The sequence below is a fragment of the Peromyscus eremicus genome, chromosome 7 (genome assembly GCF_949786415.1).
Source record: "Peromyscus eremicus chromosome 7, PerEre_H2_v1, whole genome shotgun sequence".
NCBI lineage: Eukaryota > Metazoa > Chordata > Mammalia > Rodentia > Cricetidae > Peromyscus > Peromyscus eremicus.
In genome coordinates this window covers 107840846-107862109 of record NC_081422.1, presented here as the reverse complement: position 1 = coordinate 107862109, position 21264 = coordinate 107840846, and the positions used below count along the sequence as shown (strand labels likewise).

Here is a 21264-nt window from a genome sequence, read left to right as displayed (position 1 = left end):
CTGCCTTCCGAGTGCCACCACCACCCAGCTTACTTCCTCCTTTTTTTTATTATGTCTGAGATCCAGCCCCAGGAACGGTGCTGACTGAATTTACAGCGGATCTTCCCACCTCAGGTAAGGGAGTCTAGGAACGCCTTCACAGACATGCCCAGAAGCTCTTCCTGTGGGTGATTCTGGATCCTGTCAAGCTGACATTCCATGTTAGCCACTGTGCTGCTCTCACAGTTTAGAGCCTGCAGGAAGAGGGACATGGGTTTGCAGGAGCCGATGCATCCTAGGTGTAGGATGCTGACTGCAGAAAAACGAAGCAGGGAAGAGCAGGAGTTGGAATGAGGGTGAAGTGAGATCAGGGTGACTGAGAAGGTGACGTTGAAGCCAAGGCTTTGGGGCATCAAGGTCTTGGTGTAGCATTCCAGATCCAGGGAAGAACAGGGGCAGAGTGCCTGGAAGGAAGGGCACTGTTATCAGTGTGACTGGGAAGCGGCAGGAGGCCTGCAGAGAGGCATGGGTCAGGGATGGAGAGAAGGCTAGGCAGGAATATGGACCGAATGGGCTAGGGATGGAGGGAAGGCTAGGCAGGCATGTGGACTGGATGGGCCCAGGACCAAGGAGGGAAGGCTAGGCAGGCATGTGGACTGGATGGGCCCAGGACCAAGGAGGGAAGGCTAGGCAGGCATGTGGACTGGATGGGCCAGGGATGGAGGGAAGGCTAGGCAGGCATGTGGACTGGATGGGCCCAGGACCAAGGAGGGAAGGCTAGGCAGGCATGTGGACTGGATGGGCCCAGGACCAAGGAGGGAAGGCGAGGCAGGCATGCAGGCTGGAGACCAACGGCCAGGGTCCCAACAGTCAGTGGAAGGCCTTTGGCTTTGTGAACTGTGTAGAAACAGTGCAGGTTTGCATGGAGGAGACTCAGCTGACTTCACAGTGGTCACCCACTGCCCTGCTGTGGGGACCTGAGCAGAGGGGTGGGAACAGGGTGCTGTGAGTGGGCAGTTGCAGACTCTGCATCACAGTGATGGCTGGACCAGGGAGGGGGCAGTTTCTAGACGGAATTTGAAAGCACAGCCCATGGAGTTGATAATAGGGCGTGTGTGGCATGTAAGAGGAGAGGGCTTAAAGATGGCATCCAAGTTTGGGCCTGAACCCTGAGAAGGACGAAGCTCTCATTGGCCAACATAGATGAGGTGCTGAGAGGCTGATGTGGTCAGCCTGACAGGATTTAGAGTCACCTAGGAGACAAGCCTCTAGGCATGCCTGTGAGGAAGATTCTGTGGGTAAACTGAGGTAAAAAGACCCACCCTAATTGTGCATGGCCCCCTCCTGGGCTGGGGCCCTGGACAGAAAATCAAAGGGAGAAAGTGAGCGGGTACTTCCTGAGCTAATTGAATGTGCCCAGCTGCCGCCTCCCACTCCTCTTTCCCACAGTGGAATGTCTCTGAACTGGAAGCAGAAATAAACCCTTTCCCCTGAAGTGCTCCTTGCGGGCTCCTTGGTCACAGCCACGGGAAGTAACTAATGGCACCAGTGGCTGGGGAAGGGTCTGGCACGGGGCTGGTGGCCCTGACGTTGGTCTGAGAGGTTCAGGCTGCAAATGAAATTGCAATACGCAGAGGGCAGAGCCTGAGGCAGGGATCCGAGCAACACGGTTTCTCTTTTTAATCGGAAGTGTGTGGGCAACATGCGTTCCACAGCAAGCATGTAAAGGTCAAAGGGCAGCCTTGGGTGTAGACCTCAAGGTCCATCCTGCTCACTGCTAAGTAGTCCAGGCTAGCTGACCCAGGGTGGGCCCAGGGATTCTTTTGCCCCTGCCTTCTTTCTCACTATAGGAATGCTGGGTTTACAGATACGATTCTAGGGGTTTGAACTCATCATTGTGAGTCCCCATCATTGTGAGGCAAATACTTTACCCACTGACCATCCCCTTAGTCCCACAGAACAGATGGTTTCTTCTGCCTCCTCCTCCTCCTCCTCCTCCTCCTCCTCCTCCTCCTCCTCCTCCTCCTCCTCCTCCTCCTCCTTCTTCTTAGATTTATTTATTTACTATGTATACAGTATTCTGTCTGCATGTACACCTGCACCCAGAAGAGGGCACCAGATCTCATTACAGATGGTTGTGAGCCACCATGTGGTTGCTGGGAATTGAACTCAGGACCTCTGGAAGATCAGCCGGTGCTCGTAACTTCTGAGCCATCTCTCCAGCCCCCCACAGATGGTTTCTTAAGGGTTGCTCCTCCTGCGACAGCTTCTTTCAGGTACTTGTTGGCAACCTTTAATGGCTAGTGACTGCCACTAAGGAGTGCTCTCTTGAAGAGAAGCCACAAGTCTGCCATAGGCAGCATGCCTGGGGTTCTGGGGTTCTGGGAGCAACTGGGAAATCCACTGACTGGGGAGCCCCCAGCATGTCAGTAGCACATGAAGCCATCAGGTATAGAGGGATGTGTAGGATGAGATGCTGCCATGTGGAGCCGAGAACAGCTCAAGGCTCTCTAGGAGATGAGGAGAGGCCAGAGGAACTAGCCTTGGGCCAGAGAAGGCCAGAGGGAGGAGGGGTCCTGGAACCTGAGCTAGCTTTCTTCCTACCTGTAAGGACTTGTCTAGTTGGGACCCTGCGTGGGTAGAGAGGCAGGCCCAGCAATTAGGAGATGACCACTATGAGCTGAAACAAACCCAGAAGTCTCTGTATTATGGTGGTCAGTTGAGGACAGGAAACCCACCCATGGTGGGCATGGTAGCTCAGGTGGTAAAGTACAGCATGAGGACCGGAGTTCCAGCCCCCAGAACCCATCTTAGAACACCAACAGCAGCTGGCAGGATAGCTCAGGAGGTAAAGGTGGCAGCCACTAACTGACAACCTGAGTTCAGATCCCCAGACACATGGTAGAAGGTGGGAACTGATTGCTACAGACTGTCCTCTGACCCTCCCCTGCATATCACACACACACACACACACACACACACACACACACACACACACACACTAAAAATGTTAGAGAAAAAGAAGCTGGGCATGGAAGTGGGCTGGGAACAAGCCAACTCCTTCAGGCCAACGAGAGACCCTGTCTCCAGGATTGACACTGGAGGTTGTTTCTGGCCTGTACACATGTGCACACATATGTATACACATACTTGTGCTTTTCCAACACACACACACACACACACACACACACACACACACACACGTACTTTTCCAGGCTCCTTTTTTATTCCCCAGGACACATTTTGAACCACTTGGGAACTCAAGAACATCCTAGTCCTGCATCATTAGGTCCTCTCCCCCAGCCCCCTAAGAGCTTGCCCTCTCTCACCTGCACATGAGTCTCCATGGTGGGGTCTCAGCCAGGGTACACAACCCAACGAGTCTCCCGTGCAGTCGGACTTTCCTTTGGACCATCAGCTCACAAATGACAGCGCAGAGACTTATTGTTAATTATGAAAGCTTGACCTTGACTTAGGCTTGTCCCACTAGCTCTTATAACTTAAATTCACCCATTTTTTTAAATTAATTTTCATTCTACCATGTGGCTTTTACCTCTCTCCCATTTTGTGTGTCTGCCTCGTTCCATGTCCCCTACTTCCTCTCTCTCTCTCTGCCTGGAAGTCCCAACTATACCTCTTGTCTAGCTATTGGCCATCTAGGTCTTTTTTTTTTAAGATTTTATTTTATTTTTTAATTATGTATACAGCATATATGACAGCAGGCCAAAAGAGGGCACCAGATCTCACTACAGATGGTTGTAAGCCACCATGTGGTGCTGGGAATTGAACTCAGGACCTCTGGAAGAGCAGTCAGTGCTCCTAACCTCTGAGCCATCTCTCCAGCCCTCCATCTAGGTCTTTATTAAACCAATCACAGCAATACATCTTTACACAGTGTACAAATATCCCACAACACTCCTGCCTCTTCCCTCTCAGGCTGAGCTACCCCATGGAGGTGGTGTTTGTACCCCCAGGGGACTATTTGGGAAAGGGGTAGGTGTCACTCTGGGATACAGGTGACCTCAGCATCCTTTCAGTTCAGTCCCCTCCTCTCAGTGACCAGTGACTTCCAGGTAGGGCAGATGGCTCTTTCCCACCAGTCCTAATTAGTATTAATTGCCAACTTGTTGCAGTCTAGGATCATCTGGAAAGGAGTCTCAATTGAGTAATTATCTTCATTAAGTTGGTCTGTGGGCATTGTCTTTTTTTTTTTAAGATTTATTTTTATGTGTATAGGTGTGTCTTAGGGTTTCTATTGCTGTGAAGAGACACCATGACCACAGCAACTCTGATAAAGGAAAACATTTAATTGGGGTGGTGCACTTACAGTTCAGAGGGTCAGTCCATTATCATCATGGCGGGGAAGCAAGGCAGCATGCAGACAGACGTGGTGCTGGAGAAGGAGCTGAGAGTTCTTATATCTTGACTCACAGACAACAGGAAGTGGTCTGATACACTGGGCATGGCTTGAGCATATAGGAGACCCAAAGCCTCTACAGTGGCACACTCTCTCCAGCAAGGCCACACCTACTCCAGCAAAGCTGCCCCTCCTAATAGTGTCTCTCCCTTTGGGGGCTATTTTCTTTCAAACCGCCACAAGATGTTTTGCCTTCGTGTATGTCTGCATGCAGTGTGCATACCTGGTACCTGAGGAGGCCAGAAGATCCCCTGGAACTGGAATTACAGACAGTTGTGAACCACCACATGGGTTCTGGGACTAGAACCTGTGTCCTCTGGAAAAGCAGAGGTGCTCTTGACTGCTAAGCCATCTCTCCAGTCCTGAAGGATTGTCTTGGTTATTTTAACTGATGTAGGTGGGCCCACCCCACTGTGGGTGGAGCCATTTCCTGGGCAGGTGGTCCTGGGCTATACAAGAAAGCTGATCAAGCACAAGCCAGCAAACCATGATCCTTAGTGGTGCCTGCCTTCAGGGTTCTGGCTTGAGTTCCTGTCTTGACTTCCATCAATGATGGATGGTAAGAACACAGAATGGTGGGTTCTCCTTCCTCACCTTGCCCCACCCACTGTTCTACCAGAGAAACTTCATTCAGAGAAGGGGGTGGGGGGAGTCTCGAGGCAGGGCTGTGACACTTCAGGCACAGGCTAGATGCTGCCCCAGAACTCCAGGTCTGTGCAGGGAACCTAGTGGTTGCTGAATTTGCTTTAAGGCTGTAGTTTCCTTCCAGCCATGGGATAAGGGGCAAAGTGACATCTTAAGGCGCTCAAACATCTCTACAGCCCTTAAAGTGGCCGCCTGGTCCTTGCTCTTGGAGTCAGGGTGATATGGTTAGGGTAGAGTTGGAACCCTTAGAAGCTGGCCCTCCCATCCCAGCAGTGTGTTCCCTGGTGACAATATGGTTGACCCTGACAATGCCGTGACTTGAATTACTAAATTTTGTTTGTTTATTTGAGGCAGGGCATCTCTATGTAACTCAGGCTGGCTCGGGACTTGCCATGTAGCTCTGGCTGGCCTGGGAAGTTGTAGTTCTTGCCTTAGCATTCTGAATGCTGGGATGGTAGGCACGCACAGCCGAATCCAGTGAAATTATTTTATTTCAAAGGAAACCAAATCTTCTCAAGAAAATAAATGTGAATTTGCTCCTTCGTATCTACCATGCAATCGCTCAGTGGCTCAGGCAGTGCCTTCCTGCCTCTGTTTCTTGGAAGGGCCTAGAAGGTCTCTACATTCCATAGGGCCAGCACCAGCTTGGTCTATCTTTTGAAAAAGAGTTCTCTTTTAAAGCACGCAGTATAAGTTTACGGGACTCTCCATGTCTGCTCTGAGATGCCTTATTTGTCCTCTGTCTGACCAGCGAGGAGCAATGGCTATCCTGAGGCAACCTCCGTCATGGTAGGGCATCGTCCAACTCCAGAAACCTCAAGCAGTCTGAGTGTCACCTCCCTCCAAAGGGCCTAAGGACTATCACTTGGGGTCACTCAGACTCAACGTGTAATCTGTTTTTGTTTTTTTGAGACCTGGAGCCTTAGTTTATAGCCCAGGCTGGTTTTGAACTGGTGACAATCCTCCTATTTCAGCCTCTCAAGTGCTGGGATGATAGGCAGCCCTGCACCAGCCTTAGACTTGGCTTTCAGAGAGGAGAAATGCCAAGGAAGAGTTCAGGTACAGACATGCATGTAAGGTTGACCAACAGCCTACCAGATTCAACATTGTTTCTTGTTGTTTTGAGACAGGGTATCACTAGGGAGCCCTGCCTAGCCTAGAACTTGCTATGTAGACCAGGCTAGCCTCAAAGTCACAGAGATCCACCTGCCTCTGCCTCCTGATTGCTGAGATTAAAGGTGCGTACCAACACACCTGACATTTCTTCTTCTTCTTCCTTCTCACTTTTCTTTTCTTTTTTTTTTTTTTTTTTAAACAGAGTCTCATGTAGCCTGGGCTTACCTGAGTCCTTATGTAGCTGAAGATGACCTTGAACTCCTGATCCTCCTGCTTTTGACCTCCCAAGTGCTGGGATTACAGGTGTGAGCCGTCATCCTTGGAGTAAAAGGAATTTTGGAATGCATGATGGGGGCAGTAATGGGGATTGAATCTAGGGCCTTGTGCATGCTAGGCAAACACTCAGCCAGTGAGCTATGTCCCCAGCCCAGACCACTAGGTCCAATACCCAAGTATCTTTCTGAGTCAAGGCATTCTGGTGGCCACTAACGGCTCCACTCACCTCCGGGGGCCAGGAGAGCTGCTGGGAATGTTACCCACAAAGGCTGCCTTGGGAAGGAAATGTGTGCTCTTAGGAGCCCTTATTAAGGGAATGTTAAGCACAGAAATGTTATTGAACCCAACCCAGTGGCAAACAGAAAAAGATCTGTTAGATTGTCAGTGGGCAAGGGTTTATTATAGCCACCGGGGGAATAAACAGTGGCCGGTTTCTGCCAACTTTTATGGAAATAACGTTTTTTAAGTTTTAAATGTGAGCTGCAAACCAAAGCTACTTCAGTTTAAAAAAAAAAAATTTCAATACTTAAACTGTGGGGAGAAGATGGATTGGCGCCAGAGAAAACATTCTCCTTTAATAGTGTTTGAACATGGGATGGCAGCGCAGTTTGTAGCGAGGCTGTGAGAAGAAACCACAGCTAATCGTTCATCGCAGCTGTCTGAACTCTTGATCTTCTGCCATCCCCCAAACAGCGACTTCTTTTTTCTGGTGACTCCAGACTTGAATGACCTAGTGTGGAGAGTAGAAACTATGTACCGGGGGTGGGGTGAGGGGGACCTTAAGTGAGCCTCACTCAAAAGGTTTGTGTATTGCCCTTCCTGTCTGCAGTTGGGGCAGGACCACTTCCCATCTCTGTCTCTGTAGCATGTTCCTGCAAGAGCAGACACCAGGGTTGCAGCTCAGGTTTGCCGGGGCTGGCCCACTCAAACCCCAGCCGGGGGCAGCAATGTTGTGCGAGTGCTTTTGAAAACTCTCTCTTGGTAGCGTGGAAACAACTCCATCCTAGCGCCTCAGACCGTCTGCCACAAGTTCCTGGCTCGGGGTGCTTGTGGCTTTAGTTCAGTTTAGTTTACCTTCTTGGAGCTGGTGCTCAGGACACCGGTGCCTCAGTTTACAAGTGAAAATAGCCATAAGCTGTGGTGGTTCGTGCTTGAAAACAGGAGGTTGAGCCAGGAGGATCACAAATTTGAGACCAACGTTGGGCGTTAGTTCTAGGCCAGCCTGGGCTAAATGACAGGACTGTGCCTTGAAAACCAAAACAACAAAAGGAGGCTTGAGCCGGGCGGTAGTGGCGCACGCCTTTAATCCCAGCACTCGGGAGGCAGAGCCAGGCCGATCTCTGTGAGTTCAAGGCCAGCCTGGGCTACAGAGTGAGTTGCAGGAAAGGTGCAAAGCTACACAGAGAAACCCTGTCTCAAAAAACCAAAAAAAAAAAAAAAAGGGGGGGGGGGGCTTGATAGTTCAGTTGTCACGGTGCCTGTCAGGCAAGCCTAAGGACCCGAGTTCGATTCCCAGCAGTGTATGAGAAAGAAGAAACAAAGCAGATGTGGTGATGCGCAGGTATAATCCCGGCACTGGGGAGGAGGAAACAGGAACACCTGCGGGATTCCCTGGCCAGCCAGCCTGCCTAGATCCCAGGAAAAGACCCTGTCTGGAAACACAGCTCCTGAGGAGTGATACCTCAGGCCGACCTCCCCCTGCACAGGTGTGCACACACAATGGGAAGGGATTAGTAAATAAGGCCTGTCAATGCAAAAATAGAGTTTTGTTTCCCACAAAGATGGTGAGCAATAGCCCAAATGTTATTTCTGGCCCTGCCTACCTCTTGAGTTAGGGTGGTATGTTCAGTCTGCGTCTTGGAGGAAACTAGAATTTGGAAAATAGTTGGGAAAAGAAGCTTTTTTTAAAAAGCTACTTTAAATGTCTTATTTTGCTTATTTCTCACTGTTTCTCTCCCATCCGCTGGGCTCGGGATCGTAGCCACACCCAGTCATTCCAGGACATTACCGCAATAGATTCTTTTCTCTCAAGTCCATGAGATTTCTGACATTTACCTACCAGGACAGAATCTTCACAGCAGGATCCTTGGGTCTCCCAAAGCCCAGGTGGCTTCTGGAGCCCTGGGCTGGCCAGGATTGGGTGAAGCAGGAGAGGCCCCTCCCTCTCCATGAGAAGACTTCCAGAGATCTGGAGTCCCAGAAGGAAAAATATTTGCTGTCTATTTCAAACAAGAACCAGAGCATTTTTGGACAGGAGAGTCCGTGGTAACTGCTTCATGTTGTCTCTAAAAGGCAGGGGAGGACAGGAAGAGGAGTGAGCAGGAAGAATAAAGAACTAGCCAGTACTGGAACAAGGGACTCTTGGCATGGTGGTACATGGCCATAATCCTAACATACTGAAGGCAGAAGCAGAGGATTGCTGTAGGTAGAAGTTTCTGCCCTGCAAGCTACTCCCAAGTAGCCAACACAGAGATTCAGCCAGCAGCTCAAGCTTTGTTACTAGCTCTTAGAACTTAAAGGAACCTATTTCTATTTATGTATTGCCACGTGGCTTGTGGCTTCAGCTGTCCTCCAGCATGGCTTACTCCCTCTTTGAATCCTGGAGACTCCTCTGACTCTGCCCTTCTTCCTCCCAGCATTTTCTCTGCCCCCAAAATCCTAGCTATCAGCCAATCAACTTTTTATTAACAATGAGAGCAACACATTTTCACAGTGTACAGAAGGATTATTCCACAGCAGACTGCATTTTGAGCTAACCTTGGGCTACATGGCAAGACCTTTTCTCAAAACCAAACTACTCAAACAAAAAACCCAACCAAACAAAACAAAATAATAAGGAAGCCCATTTGACATGGACTTCGAAGCCTTCCCGAGTCTGTTAAGGTGACTGTGGGTTCTATGCTGGAGGCTCTGTGCGTGCTTTATTATGTGTATTGATTTGTGGGGTCTGAACCATCTTTATATTCTTAGAATGAGGCCAAATTGAAAATGGTATATACTTAAAAATGGATTGTTGAATTCAGTTTGCGAATATTGTACTGAGTTTTTTTGTGTCTATGTTCATGGACTATTGGTCTATATTCTTTTGTTATGTCCTTCCTGGCTCTGGTATTACTGTAATATTGGTCTCATAGAATGAGTTTGGCAATGTTCCTTCAATTTCTATTTCATGCAATAGTTTGAGGAACATTCTCAAATGACACATTAGTCTCTTTCTAAAGGTCTGGTAGAACTCAGCAGTGAATCTGTGTGGTCGTGGGTTTTCTTCACTGGGAGACACTTTATTATTGCTTCAGTCTCCTTGCTCAGTATAGAGAAATATTGTTGTAAAAAATTTTTATTTAACTTTGGTTGGTCATATATGTCCAGGAATTATTTCCTCTTGATTTCTCAGCACTTTGGAATTTAGATTTTCAAAGCATTGCTTAACAGCCCCCTGTGGGGCTGGAGAGATAGTTCAGAGGTTAAGAGCACTGGCTGCTCTTCCAGAGGTCCTGAGTTCAATTCCCAGCAAGCACATGGTGGCACCATCTATAATGAGATCTGGTGCCCTCTTCTGGTGTGCAGGCATACATGCAGGCAGAATATTGTATACATGATAAATAAATAAATCTTTAAAAAAAGAAGGCTGAGCAGTGGTAGCACACACCTTTAATCCCAGCATTCAGGAAGCAGAGGCAGGTGGATCTCTATGAGTTTGAGGCCAGCCTGGTCTATAGAGTGAGATCCAGGACAGGCACCAAAACTACACAGAGAAGCCCTGTCTCGAAAAAACAAACAAACAAACAAACAAAAGAAACAACAACAACAAAAACCCCTGCCTTTGGTCTTTGGTTGATATCTATCATAGCCTCCTCCTTTCCATCTCTAATTTTATTTTATTTCATTTATTTTTGGTTTTTCAAGACAGGGTCTCTCTCTCTCTCTCTCTCTCTCTCTCTCTCTCTCTCTCTCTCTCTCTATTTGTTTTCTTCGACCACCAGGCCCATCTCTATTTTATTAATTTGGGTTTCTTCTTTCCTGTGGTTACTTTTGCTTAGGACTTGTGGAACTTGTTTATGTTTTGAAGTAACCAGCCCTTTGATTCTTTGTATTTCTCTTTCCCACTCAGTCTCGTGTCTCAGCTTTATTATGTCTGTCTACTGACTGGAGTTGGGCTTATTCACTAAAAAATATTGGAGTGCATTCATTCTGTTATTTATCTGGGACTTCTTTAATATTTTACTCTTATTTATGTGTATGTGTGTGTGCACATGTGTGTGGGTGCCTGAGGAGGCCCCAGGAGGGTGCTGGAGTCCGTGGAGCTGGAGTTATAGGTGGTTGTGAGGGGCCAGTGTGGGTGCTGGGAACCAAACTCCTATCCTCTGTAAGAGCAGTGAGTGCTTTTAACAGCTGAGCTATCTCTTCAGCTTCCTCTTTGGTTTTTAAACATTTTTATTTTAAAATAATTACTATTTTATTTTGATAGGTATTTTGTCTGTATATCTGTGTAGGCCAGATGGTGTCTGATCTCCTAGAATTGGAGTTTCAGAAGATTGTGAGCTACCATGTGGGAACTAGACCTAGGTCCTCTGGAAGAGCAGCTTGTAGCCGGGTGGTGGTGGCGCACGCCTTTAATCCCAGCACTCGGGAGGCAGAAGCAGGTGAATCTCTGTGAGTTCGAGGCCAGCCTGGTCTACAGAGCGAGATCCGGGACAGGCACCAAAAACTACACAGAGAAACCCTGTCTCAAAAAACAAAACAACAAGAACAACAACAATAACAACAACAACAACAAAAAAGCGCAGCTAGTGCTCTTAACCACTGAGATATCTTTCCAGGCCTGATTTAAAAAGTATTTTTTAGGTTTATTTATTTTATGTGGGAGTGTTTGGCATGCAGGTATGTTTGTGAGCCTGTGCCTGTTGTTCGTGGAGGTCAGAAGAGGGTGTCGGATCCTTTGGAACTGAGTTACAGCCAGTTGTGAGCTGCCATGTGGTGCTGGAAATCAAACCTTGGTCTTCTGCAAGAACAAGTGTTCTTTTATTTATTTATTTATTTAATGCCGAATGCTGTTTATTGAAGGAGGGAAGAAGTCTTAAATACAGGCTTACAGCACAATGGGAGAACCCCGGAGGGCAGAAGTTCACTACCGATGTTTTACAATCTTGCATCTAAGCTGTTAATGCCCATTATGCAGGATACACAGACAAGGATCTTCCCTTAAGCATTCAGGAGGGTGAAACCCGGCAGGGAATTAGCATAGGGAGGCTATCAAGGTCAAGGTCAGCAAGCAAGGCAACAGTCACCCAAAACGGGGGCCAGAAGAACAGGTGTTCTTAACCACTGTGCACCTCCTCTCCAGCGCCGAGCCCTGAAGTTTTAAATGTAAGCATTCATAGTTACAAACTTCTGTTTTGGCTGTAACCAGAACTTTGCACCACTGACTGTTCTTTGCATCAGCTTGTGAACTCCATTCCTCAGGGTCTACTGACCATTCAAGTGTGTGTCCAATTCTTACCTTTGTATCGTTTCTTTTGCTATTGTTTCCTAGTTTTACTCCCCTATGATTTGATAAACTCTAAGAAATGGTTAATATTATTACAGTTGTATCGGTTTGAATTTACTTTGAGTCCTAGGAGTATTTGAATGTCAATCAAAGTCCTACATCTGGATTCCTGAAGCATGGGGGAGGGGTGCCCTCAAGAGGGTGTGTGTGTGAGGATAACAGGAGGGATGGAGCAGGATATGTTCCCAACTGGACAAGCTGTGGCTGATCTCATGGGAGCCCTGGAGCATGAATTATACAAGATGGTCTCCATTTTAGCCAGGGAGGCAGGCCCATTTGATCTCCATGGTAACTGGCCCAGCCGGGAAGAAGGTGGGTCTCACTTCTGAGTACTTATGAGTATTTCAGCAGCTGCCCCTCAGAGCAGTTGAGAGATAGTCACCTGCTTAGTGAAAGAGATCTGGGAGGGGGATCAAGTATCTGCAACACGGGAGGCTTGCAAGTCACAGACCCGTGGCTACAGGCTTAAGGGGATATAACTAAGGGAGACGGCATTGGTGCTAATGGTTTCTGCATATGGCATCCCACCCAGCTGGATCTTTCTCTGCACATAGCATCCTACCCAGATGGACCTCTTCCTCTGCATACGGCATCCCACCCAGCTGGATCTTTCTCTGCACATAGCATCCTACCCAGATGGACCTCTTCCTCTGCATACGGCATCCCATCCAGCTGGATCTTTCTTTGCACATAGCATCCTACCCAGATGGACCTCTTCCTCTGCATACGGCATCCCACCCAGCTGGATCTTTCTCTGCACAATAGCATCCTACCCAGATGGACCTCTTCCTCTGCATACAGCATCCCACCCAGCCGGACCTCTTTGCCTCCCTTTCCCGATCCCTATGGTGTATACTACCTAGGCTTCCTCACCTTCTGACTTCCTGTTGCTAATTGGACACATGTACAGAAGACTGCAGAGAGAAGTAGTCAGGTCTTTATCTCCAACTGCTCCAGGTCATAGCTGGACCATGGCTGCATCTTCCCCGAAACCAGAACTCCCCTTGCAGTGTCCTTCTGATTGCCTATGCTGTCATTGAGTTCCTTGCCAGCTCCCTACCAACCTTTGGTACCTCTCTCAGGCCGCACCTTGGTAGACCTCTAACCCTCTTTAATTATTCCTTTGAGAGTCTACCTGTTGAGAGGGGTGTACCTGTTGAGAGGGTGTACCTGTTGAGAGGGTGTACCTGTTGAGAGGGTCTACCTGTTGAGAGGGTCTACCTGTTGAGAGGGTCTACCTGTTGAGAGGGGTCATTGGCTGTGTTCTCTCAGACCTTACCATGCACACTCATCACCAGACACCTTGCTCAGTGAGGTTCTAGGTCAGCACATCTGGAGAAGGCCCGAATTCTATATTTCTAGCATGTTCTCCAAATCCCTCTGTGGTTGGCATGAGGAAGATGGAAGGAGTGGAGAAGAGGGAGAGGAGAAGGAGCCCTGCACCCCTCCTCCCCACATTCCTGCAGAAGGCGATAGCACAGCTGAGGTCGGGGGTCAGAGAGTCACCCTCAGCACTGCCAGCACTAAGACACTGTTTGCACGATCACTAGTGAATTCTTAAAAGAAGTCACGGTTGGGTAGGGGAGATGGCTCAGTGGGTGAGCACTTAAAGCGTGAGTGGAGACCCGGGCTTGATCTCCAGAACCCACTTAAAACCAGGCCCAGGAGCACACATCTGTGACCCCATTGCTCCTGCTGACAGATGTGAGTCAGAGATGCGTCCCTGGTAGCTCACAGGCCAGCTAGTCTGGCTATGCAGAGTGAACAACAGGACTCTGTCTCAAACAGTGTGGCCCTCTGACCTACACATACAGTTGTCACACAGACACACAGACACACACAGTCAGACACACAGATATAGACACACCCACAGACACTCGCATGCAGACACACGCAGAAACACACACACACACACACACACACACACACACACACACACACACACACGAATTTGTTCATACACACCATACATTTTTTTAAAAAGATGCAATAATGTAGAAATGAAATACATGTATCAAGTGTTTGTGGGAAGTAACTGTTTATTTTAAATATATCAAAAGCTTTATATTACGGAAACCCTTCCCCTCCCCATTCTCAAAGCATTTGCAGTGGCAGCTTGGGTCCCCAGTGAGCTAGCTACGTGTGTCCTCCCGACATGCAGGTTCATGTTCTTTCATCTTTATTTAGATGACAACAGATTGTTGAAATTTACGAGCTAATGCACTGAGCTTACTTTACAGTCCATGTCTACAAAAGAATGCATTGACACGTGTTAATAATTTACAATAAATTTATTAATTCACTTGTATTAATGCCATCTACTCACGTGTTGATGTAAATTCAGTGTTCCGGGTTAATTTTAGTTACTGACAGAACCGCCATGCGGAGACAGAGGTTATTTTACATAACTAGTAATAAAAATAGAAACACTACCTCACAAGAGATTAGACTCTAATTTAAAAATATACAGTCTCTGGGTTTACTCCATCGAGTTCTTCTTTGGCATCTTCTCCCTCCTCTCCATTTCCTCTGCAGCAGAGCTATTCTAGCAGGCTCCCTCAGGCCTTCATTTGGCCTAGTTATGGTCGTTGGGATTTTGTATGGTGTTATATTGTCATTTTCCAAAGCTCACATCAAACACGTGACAGCAGAGAAGATATATCATGAGATCTTTTCTCTTCCTTTGGTAAAATACCATCACCAATGTTTTTGTTCTGGTAGTACTAGAGTTTGAACCCAGGGCCTCACACCTGCCAGTCAGTCACTCTGCCACTAAGCCACATTCCCTGCCACCTGCTTTTCAACGTAAAACCACCACCAATAAAGACATGTACCAGGATTTCTTGTGCCATACAAAAGTAGACACTCCCATGGTGCCTCAGAATAATTATATAGCCTCCATCAGTTTCACGCCTTCAGGAAGGAATTCAGATAGAAAAGCATGGTGTGCTGACTTCTGGGCTAATACCCTGGAGACAGCCGGAGGTGACACTTCACATGCTGTTGTCGAGATGCTGAGGTCAAGCTAGACAGTACATGAGGTACTCACCTCCCTGTCTCCAGGCCTTCCTGGGTTCCAAGATCACCACAGATGACAGAAGCCAATGGCTCTTAGTATGAATGTACATCAGAGCCATGGTTTGAGCTCAGAGCCTGCCCAGCCCCAGGGGTTTGGCTTGCTGAGTCTGGGATGAGACTAAAGGATTTACATCTTCAACAAAACCCCCGGAGATATGCTGCTGATCTGAGGACCATCCTTCTAGAAACGATAGCCGTTGAGATGCCACTTGGTGGAAATGGCTGGGACAGATCAACCCAGGGCAACGCATGTCCATTTTCATTCCTCCTCCATAGAGCAGGCACCCGTACTTGATATATCAGTCTTTGAGCTTCTTCCAACATTTTTCCCCATCCACGTCATTCCCTTTTACTGGAGTTCCGAGAAACAGTTAATCCTGAGAGCGGAGACTGTGAGTTGGGTATTGTCATCAGCCCTGGGAGCAATCCCAAGGCATTTGTAGGCACAGACCAGACAAGGACACTGAGTGTCGTCCTCACTGGCACCAAGTTCACCTTGTTCTTAAAGGAACAGCAGGATCAGGGGTGGGCACGTACCTGTTTGCTCCTCATACCCCGAGGCAAAATGTCAGTCTTAAATTCTCTCCAATTTCCACAAACCAAAAAAGAAATGCCAAAGTTTATGAAGTACATTCTAGCTCCTGACCCATTTGTCCTCAGCAACATCACACTAACAGGAAACAGCATGACCCTTCCCCGTCCCGTGCCACAACTGGACATCTGTTTCCTAACGTGGCCTTAAACACATGGCTTATCAAAACTATTTCCTACATTTCAGGGCCCGGAGTCTGTGATTCGCTCTCTCTAAAGATGAAAAGACTTTAGTGTGGTAAAGATAAAAGGTGATTCCAACAACAACCCGCCCTTAGATTGGAATAGAGGCAAGCAGAGGTCTGTGATTTGGGCGATGAATTCCAGAGCATGTGGTTGAGAAGGCCTTGGCATGTGTGACAACTCCACCAAACCCTTTCTGCCCTCCACATGCCTCCAGAGACACTTCTCAGCAGATAGAAGAAAGACTTGAACTTTAGAGGGTGAACCCTTTCCACCTCCGATCCTGAGAATTATCAGTGTGATGGGTCACAGTTAATCTTCCTCCAAGTGGCTTTGTGAGAGCCCACGCTGACGGAGGCTAGACCTTCTCCATCTCAATCTGCTGGTGGTAGTGTCTAGCCTGCCGCTGTCCGACATTCAGCTTGTATACAGAGCTCTTGTGCTGGCACCTGCGGTAACCCCAGACCGCTCCCACGACCGCCAGGAGCAGCAGCAGGCACAAGACAGTGACGATGATGGTGATCACTGGGCCTCTCCTTAAGCTGGGACACTCACTCCCCACACATGGTGCCAAGGTTGGGAGAAGTTTCTCCTCGCCTACACCAGGCCCAGCGCCCTCCTGTCCCAAGAAGTCTTCAGACAACAGGTATGGGAAGCTGTCCTGAATCTCAGGAGCTGTGGCCTCCACTGGAGGCTGGGTGGCCTCCACACTAGTCGAGAGGATGAGTTTATGTGTCTGCCGGAGAGTTGTTGGTACTGTCTCTTGGGTGGAGGTGGTGAGTTCATTGGGTAAGGTGGCCATAGGTGACGGCTCTGTGGTGACTCTCCGGGGTATAGTTGACTGATACTTAGTCAAATCACCATCCCTGGTGTAGGGACCCTCAGTCTCAGACACATCCATGGGTCCTGGAACCAGAGCCTCTACATTGAGCATTTGAGAAGGAACAACTGAACTGTCTACCACAGACTTGCTAGGTGCGGTGGTGGAATTCTTCTGCTCCTTAACTTTCCCAGTGGGCTGATCGGGGGTTATGAGAACACTTTCATCCAGTCCCACTGACCCATCATCCTCCCGTTCTGCCTCCACCTTCCTCCAGGCCCCATCTGTCACAGGGTAACCATCTAACCAGGAATCGTCACTGCTGCTCACCACCGGGTCCTCTGCCTTGCTGTCATTCCTATCCACCAATGGCTCTGAGGGGCTGTAGGTGGCGGCATAGACCAGCCTGGTTTCAGACTCCCCTGGGACCAGTTCTCCTTCACTGTGATTTTCTCCAGCAGGAAGTGGATCTTTGGTCTCATCCCTCACTTCCTTTTCCAGCTCTGACTTGTGGAAAGTCTCAGCAGGAAACCAGAGTGAGTATTTCCTGTTTAGGCGGGATCTGGGCCAGTCTGTGCGGACCCTGCTCCCAGGGCCGGGCAAGCCTGTGGTAGGCACAAAGGCATTTTCCTGGGCTATGTTCTCTTTAGACACAGAAGTGAGGACCACACTGTCTTGTTTTGGTGTCTCCTCAGAGGCATCCTCCTGAGCCTTTTCCTCTTCTCCCTCTGCCCGGGAATCTTCCATGAGTTCCCTGAATGACACGGATCTGTCATCAGGGAAATTGTCTTCATAGTCAATGTGGGCCTCGGCCTCATCTGAAGGGAGAGAGGAGAGACCTCATTAGATCTAAAGACCTGGAGTTAATGTAGAAAACCTGGAGGGGAACAGAACATGGAGACTGGAGAGAATAAATACTATGTCACCCCTGAAGAATGCACAGGCAGGCAATTATAACTAAACTATGAGCTTATCATAGGCATTGGGGCTCTATGAAATATAAAAAGTCAAGTATATTTGTATATACTAGAAAACATCATTTTAAAAGAATTTTCAGGAACTAATAGTTTTAAGGTGTGGTAGTACATGCTAGTAATTCCAACATTTGTAATAATGAGGCAGGAGGGCCATGAGTTTAAGGCTAAGCCATGTAGTGAGACCCTGTCTCAAAAGTGTATGTGTGTGTGTGTGTGTATGTGTGTGTGTGTGTGTGTGTGTGTGTGTGTGTGTGTGTGTGTGTGTGTAGGGGTGGCTGGGGGTTGGGGTGGCTCAGTTGGTAGTGTGCTTGCTAGCATGCATAGTCTAGTTTGTTTGCTGTTGCTGTGATAAATACCTTGACTAAATGTAACTTGGTCAGCTCATACTTCTGAGTCACGGTCCGTCATTGAAGGAAATCAGGGCAGGAACTGAAGCAGAAACCATGGAAGAACACTGCTTCCCAGCATGCTCTTAGGGCCATGCTCAGCTAACTTCCCTCCCTCTCTGAGACAGGGACTCACTACGCAGCCCTGCTGACCTGGAACGCAACCAACTAGGCTTGCTTCGAACTCAGATTTACCTGTCTGTCTCCTGAGTTCAGCTTTCTTACACAGCCCAGGTCCACAATGGGCTGGGCCCTCCTAAATATCCATCAATCAAGACAATGACCCACAACATGCCCATAGGCCAACTGATCAAGGCCATTCCCTCTTCCCAGGTGACTCAAAATTCTATCAAGCCAACTACAAACAGTGACCAGTACAATGCACAAGGTCCTGGGTTTGATCCCCAGCACCACATAAACCAGACGTGGCCATGCATACCAGTTATCCCAGCACTCAAAAGGTGGAGGCAGGAGGATCAGAAACTCAAGGTCATTCTTAGCTACAGAAGGAGTTTGAGGCCAGTCTGGGATATATGGGACTCTGTCTCAAACACTCAAACACACACACACACACACACACACACACACACACACACACACACACACGCACACACACACTATAAATTAATAAAATGTAAAAAATATTGAATAAATAAAATTTAAAAATGGGTCAGGGCCACACATGTCTAACCCCAGTGCTGAGAGTTGGGGACAGGAAGGTTCCCCAAGATTTGCTGTCCAGCTAGACTAGCCAAAAGCAGAACTTAAGATACGGTGAGAGACTCTGTCTCTAAACAAAACAGGGTAGAAAGAGCTGTGGAGGTGGGTCCATGGGCAAATGTGCTTGCCATGCAAGCATGAGGATGTGAGTTCAAATCCCCAGAACTCCCATGAAACCTGGGTGGGTATCATCAGCCTGTGACATCCCAGTGCTCCTACAAGGAGAGACAGACAGGATGTCCAAAGCTCACAGGCCACCTAGTCCTGTGTATTCAGTAAGAAAACAATGAGACTGTCTAAAGTGAAAGGCATGGACCAGAATCTGGGACCAGAACCTGGGCTTGCTCCTCGTCATTTCCTCATTCCAGGTCCCCTTTGACCCAACTCCTTCATTCAGCGAACTTGAGTGAAGGTCAACTATTTATCTTAAAATCTATCATGCTGAGGTTCAAAAGCTTTTGTATGTGAGGTCTCACTCATCATGCTAAATAGACAGCAGGTTTTCATTAACAAACTGTACTTTAAGATACAACACACAAGATAGATGACAAAACTTTTCTCTAAAACTTAATGTGAAACTTATCAGTTGTCCTGAATTCAGGTAGAGATTTACAAAGGCCTCAGCGAAATCCTGGGCCTCAGGTAGGTTTGCCTGGATCTATATTTACTGATTGTCCTTGATGGAAAGATTACCAATGGATGTGTTCCCCACTCTTCTCTCTCTCTCTCTCTCTCTCTCTCTCTCTCTCTCTCTCTCTCTCTCTCTCTCTCTCTCTCTTTCTCTCTCAAAGATGGGGTCTCTCTATGTAGCCCTGGCTGGAACTCAGTAGACTAGACTAGCCTTGAACTCAGAGGTTCATCTGTCTCTGCCTCCCCAGGGCATTATGTACCCCAGGTTGGTCTTAAACTCAGCAAAAAGCTTAGTATGACCTTAAACTTCTCCCCAGATCCTCTTACCTCCACATCTTTAGTGCTAAGATTATAATCACCAGACACTTCACCTGGCTTTAAACGATTATTGTTTCTTATTAAATTTTCTTTATATATATGGGTGTTTTACCTATGTGTGTATGTGTGTGTGTGTGTGTGTGTGTGTGTGTGTGTGTGTACCATGTGTGTACTTGCTCACAGAAGCCAGAAGAGGAAATTGGAACCCCTCAAACTGGAGTTACAGATGGCTGTGAAGTACCATGTGGGTCCTGGGAATTGAACTTGGGTCCTCTGGAAGAGCAGCTGGTGCTCTTAACCACTGAGCCATCTCACCAGCCCCCTGATGATTGATTGAGTCAGTATGGTTTGGGGGAGAGAGTTGTTAACTATGCAGAAAAAGCTAAGACTGGCAATGAACTGCTTGCAGGAAGGAATCCAGGCATTGAATTTGTAGGATAGGATAAGAAGACCTATCGCAGGTATTTTAAAAAATATTTATTTATTTTTTTTTAGAGGCAAGGTCTTGCTATGTTGCCCATGCTGGCCTAGAATTCATAATCTCCTAAATTGCTGGGATTACAGATATTTATCCTCATGTCTGGCTCACAGAGGCATCTTTGAATGGATGAAAGAGTAAATTGTTTTGGCATGGGGAAGGAGAAAAATCTGAAGTAGCTTACACCCCAAACTGCTCTCCAAAGCAGCTTCACAACCACTCAGAGCCGAAGCCCTATTTCCAGAAGCTCAGTCCGCCAAATGCAAGGGGGATACTGGCCCATTGCCAAATGATGAGGAGCGAACGGCCTGTACCAAGTGCCCTGAAAAGACACCATTGTTGAGTACACACACACACACACACACACACACACACACACACACACACACACACAGAGCCAAGAGCCCAGCTCCTCCTTGATGCATGGACCCCTGTGTCAGTTTAATAGAAAGCCCCAGCAGACAGATTCATCATAAAAGGGAAAAGAGGCGATTTTTCAGCAAAATCAAATCTTATTGCACAGAAACTTGGCATTCCTCTCAACCCATGGGTTATTCTAGGCTGTGTCCAATTTGCTTTTAATTAAAAAAAAAAAAAAGAAAAAAAAAAGTGGGTGGTGGTGGCTGTTGAGATGGTTCGGCAAGGAAGACACTTGCTGTCCAGTCTGTGACCTGAGTTCAATCCCTGGGATTCCCGTGGTGGAAGGGGAGCTGGCTGACACAGCTGTCCTCTGACTTCCCCCATGTGCTATGGTGCGTGTACACACACACACACACACTTATCTAAAGGCTGTGCGCAGCATTTGTCCATATGGTTATAAAATATTTAAAAGGCATCTTGGCACCACGGCAATTTAGCTAAACAATAATAGTCAGTAACCCTTATGGCCTCAGATCTCTTCAACCATGGTAGTTTTTGTTGTTGTTGACTTTGTGTTTGGAGACAGGGTTTTACTATGTAGACCAGGCTGACCTTAAACATAGAGATCCACCTGCTTCTGCCTCTCCAGCACTGGGATCAAAGTCATGCATCACTACACCCAGCCAGCAAGCCAGTTTCCGTAAAGCTTTATTTGGTCTGAAGTCTATGAGCCAGATGGACA

At 47.8% G+C, this 21264-nt stretch overlaps 1 protein-coding gene across 1 annotated transcript in view; it reads right to left on the bottom strand.

The window, feature by feature from the left end:
- Window positions 1-14226: 14226 nt before the first annotated feature.
- Window positions 14227-21264, bottom strand: part of Susd5 (sushi domain containing 5) — a 43220-nt gene continuing 36182 nt past the window's right edge. The window contains exon 5 of the mRNA XM_059267161.1: window positions 14227-17471. Coding sequence (XP_059123144.1) covers window positions 16192-17471 — 1280 coding nt within the window. The 3' untranslated portion in view covers window positions 14227-16191. The remainder of the gene's footprint in view (window positions 17472-21264) is intronic.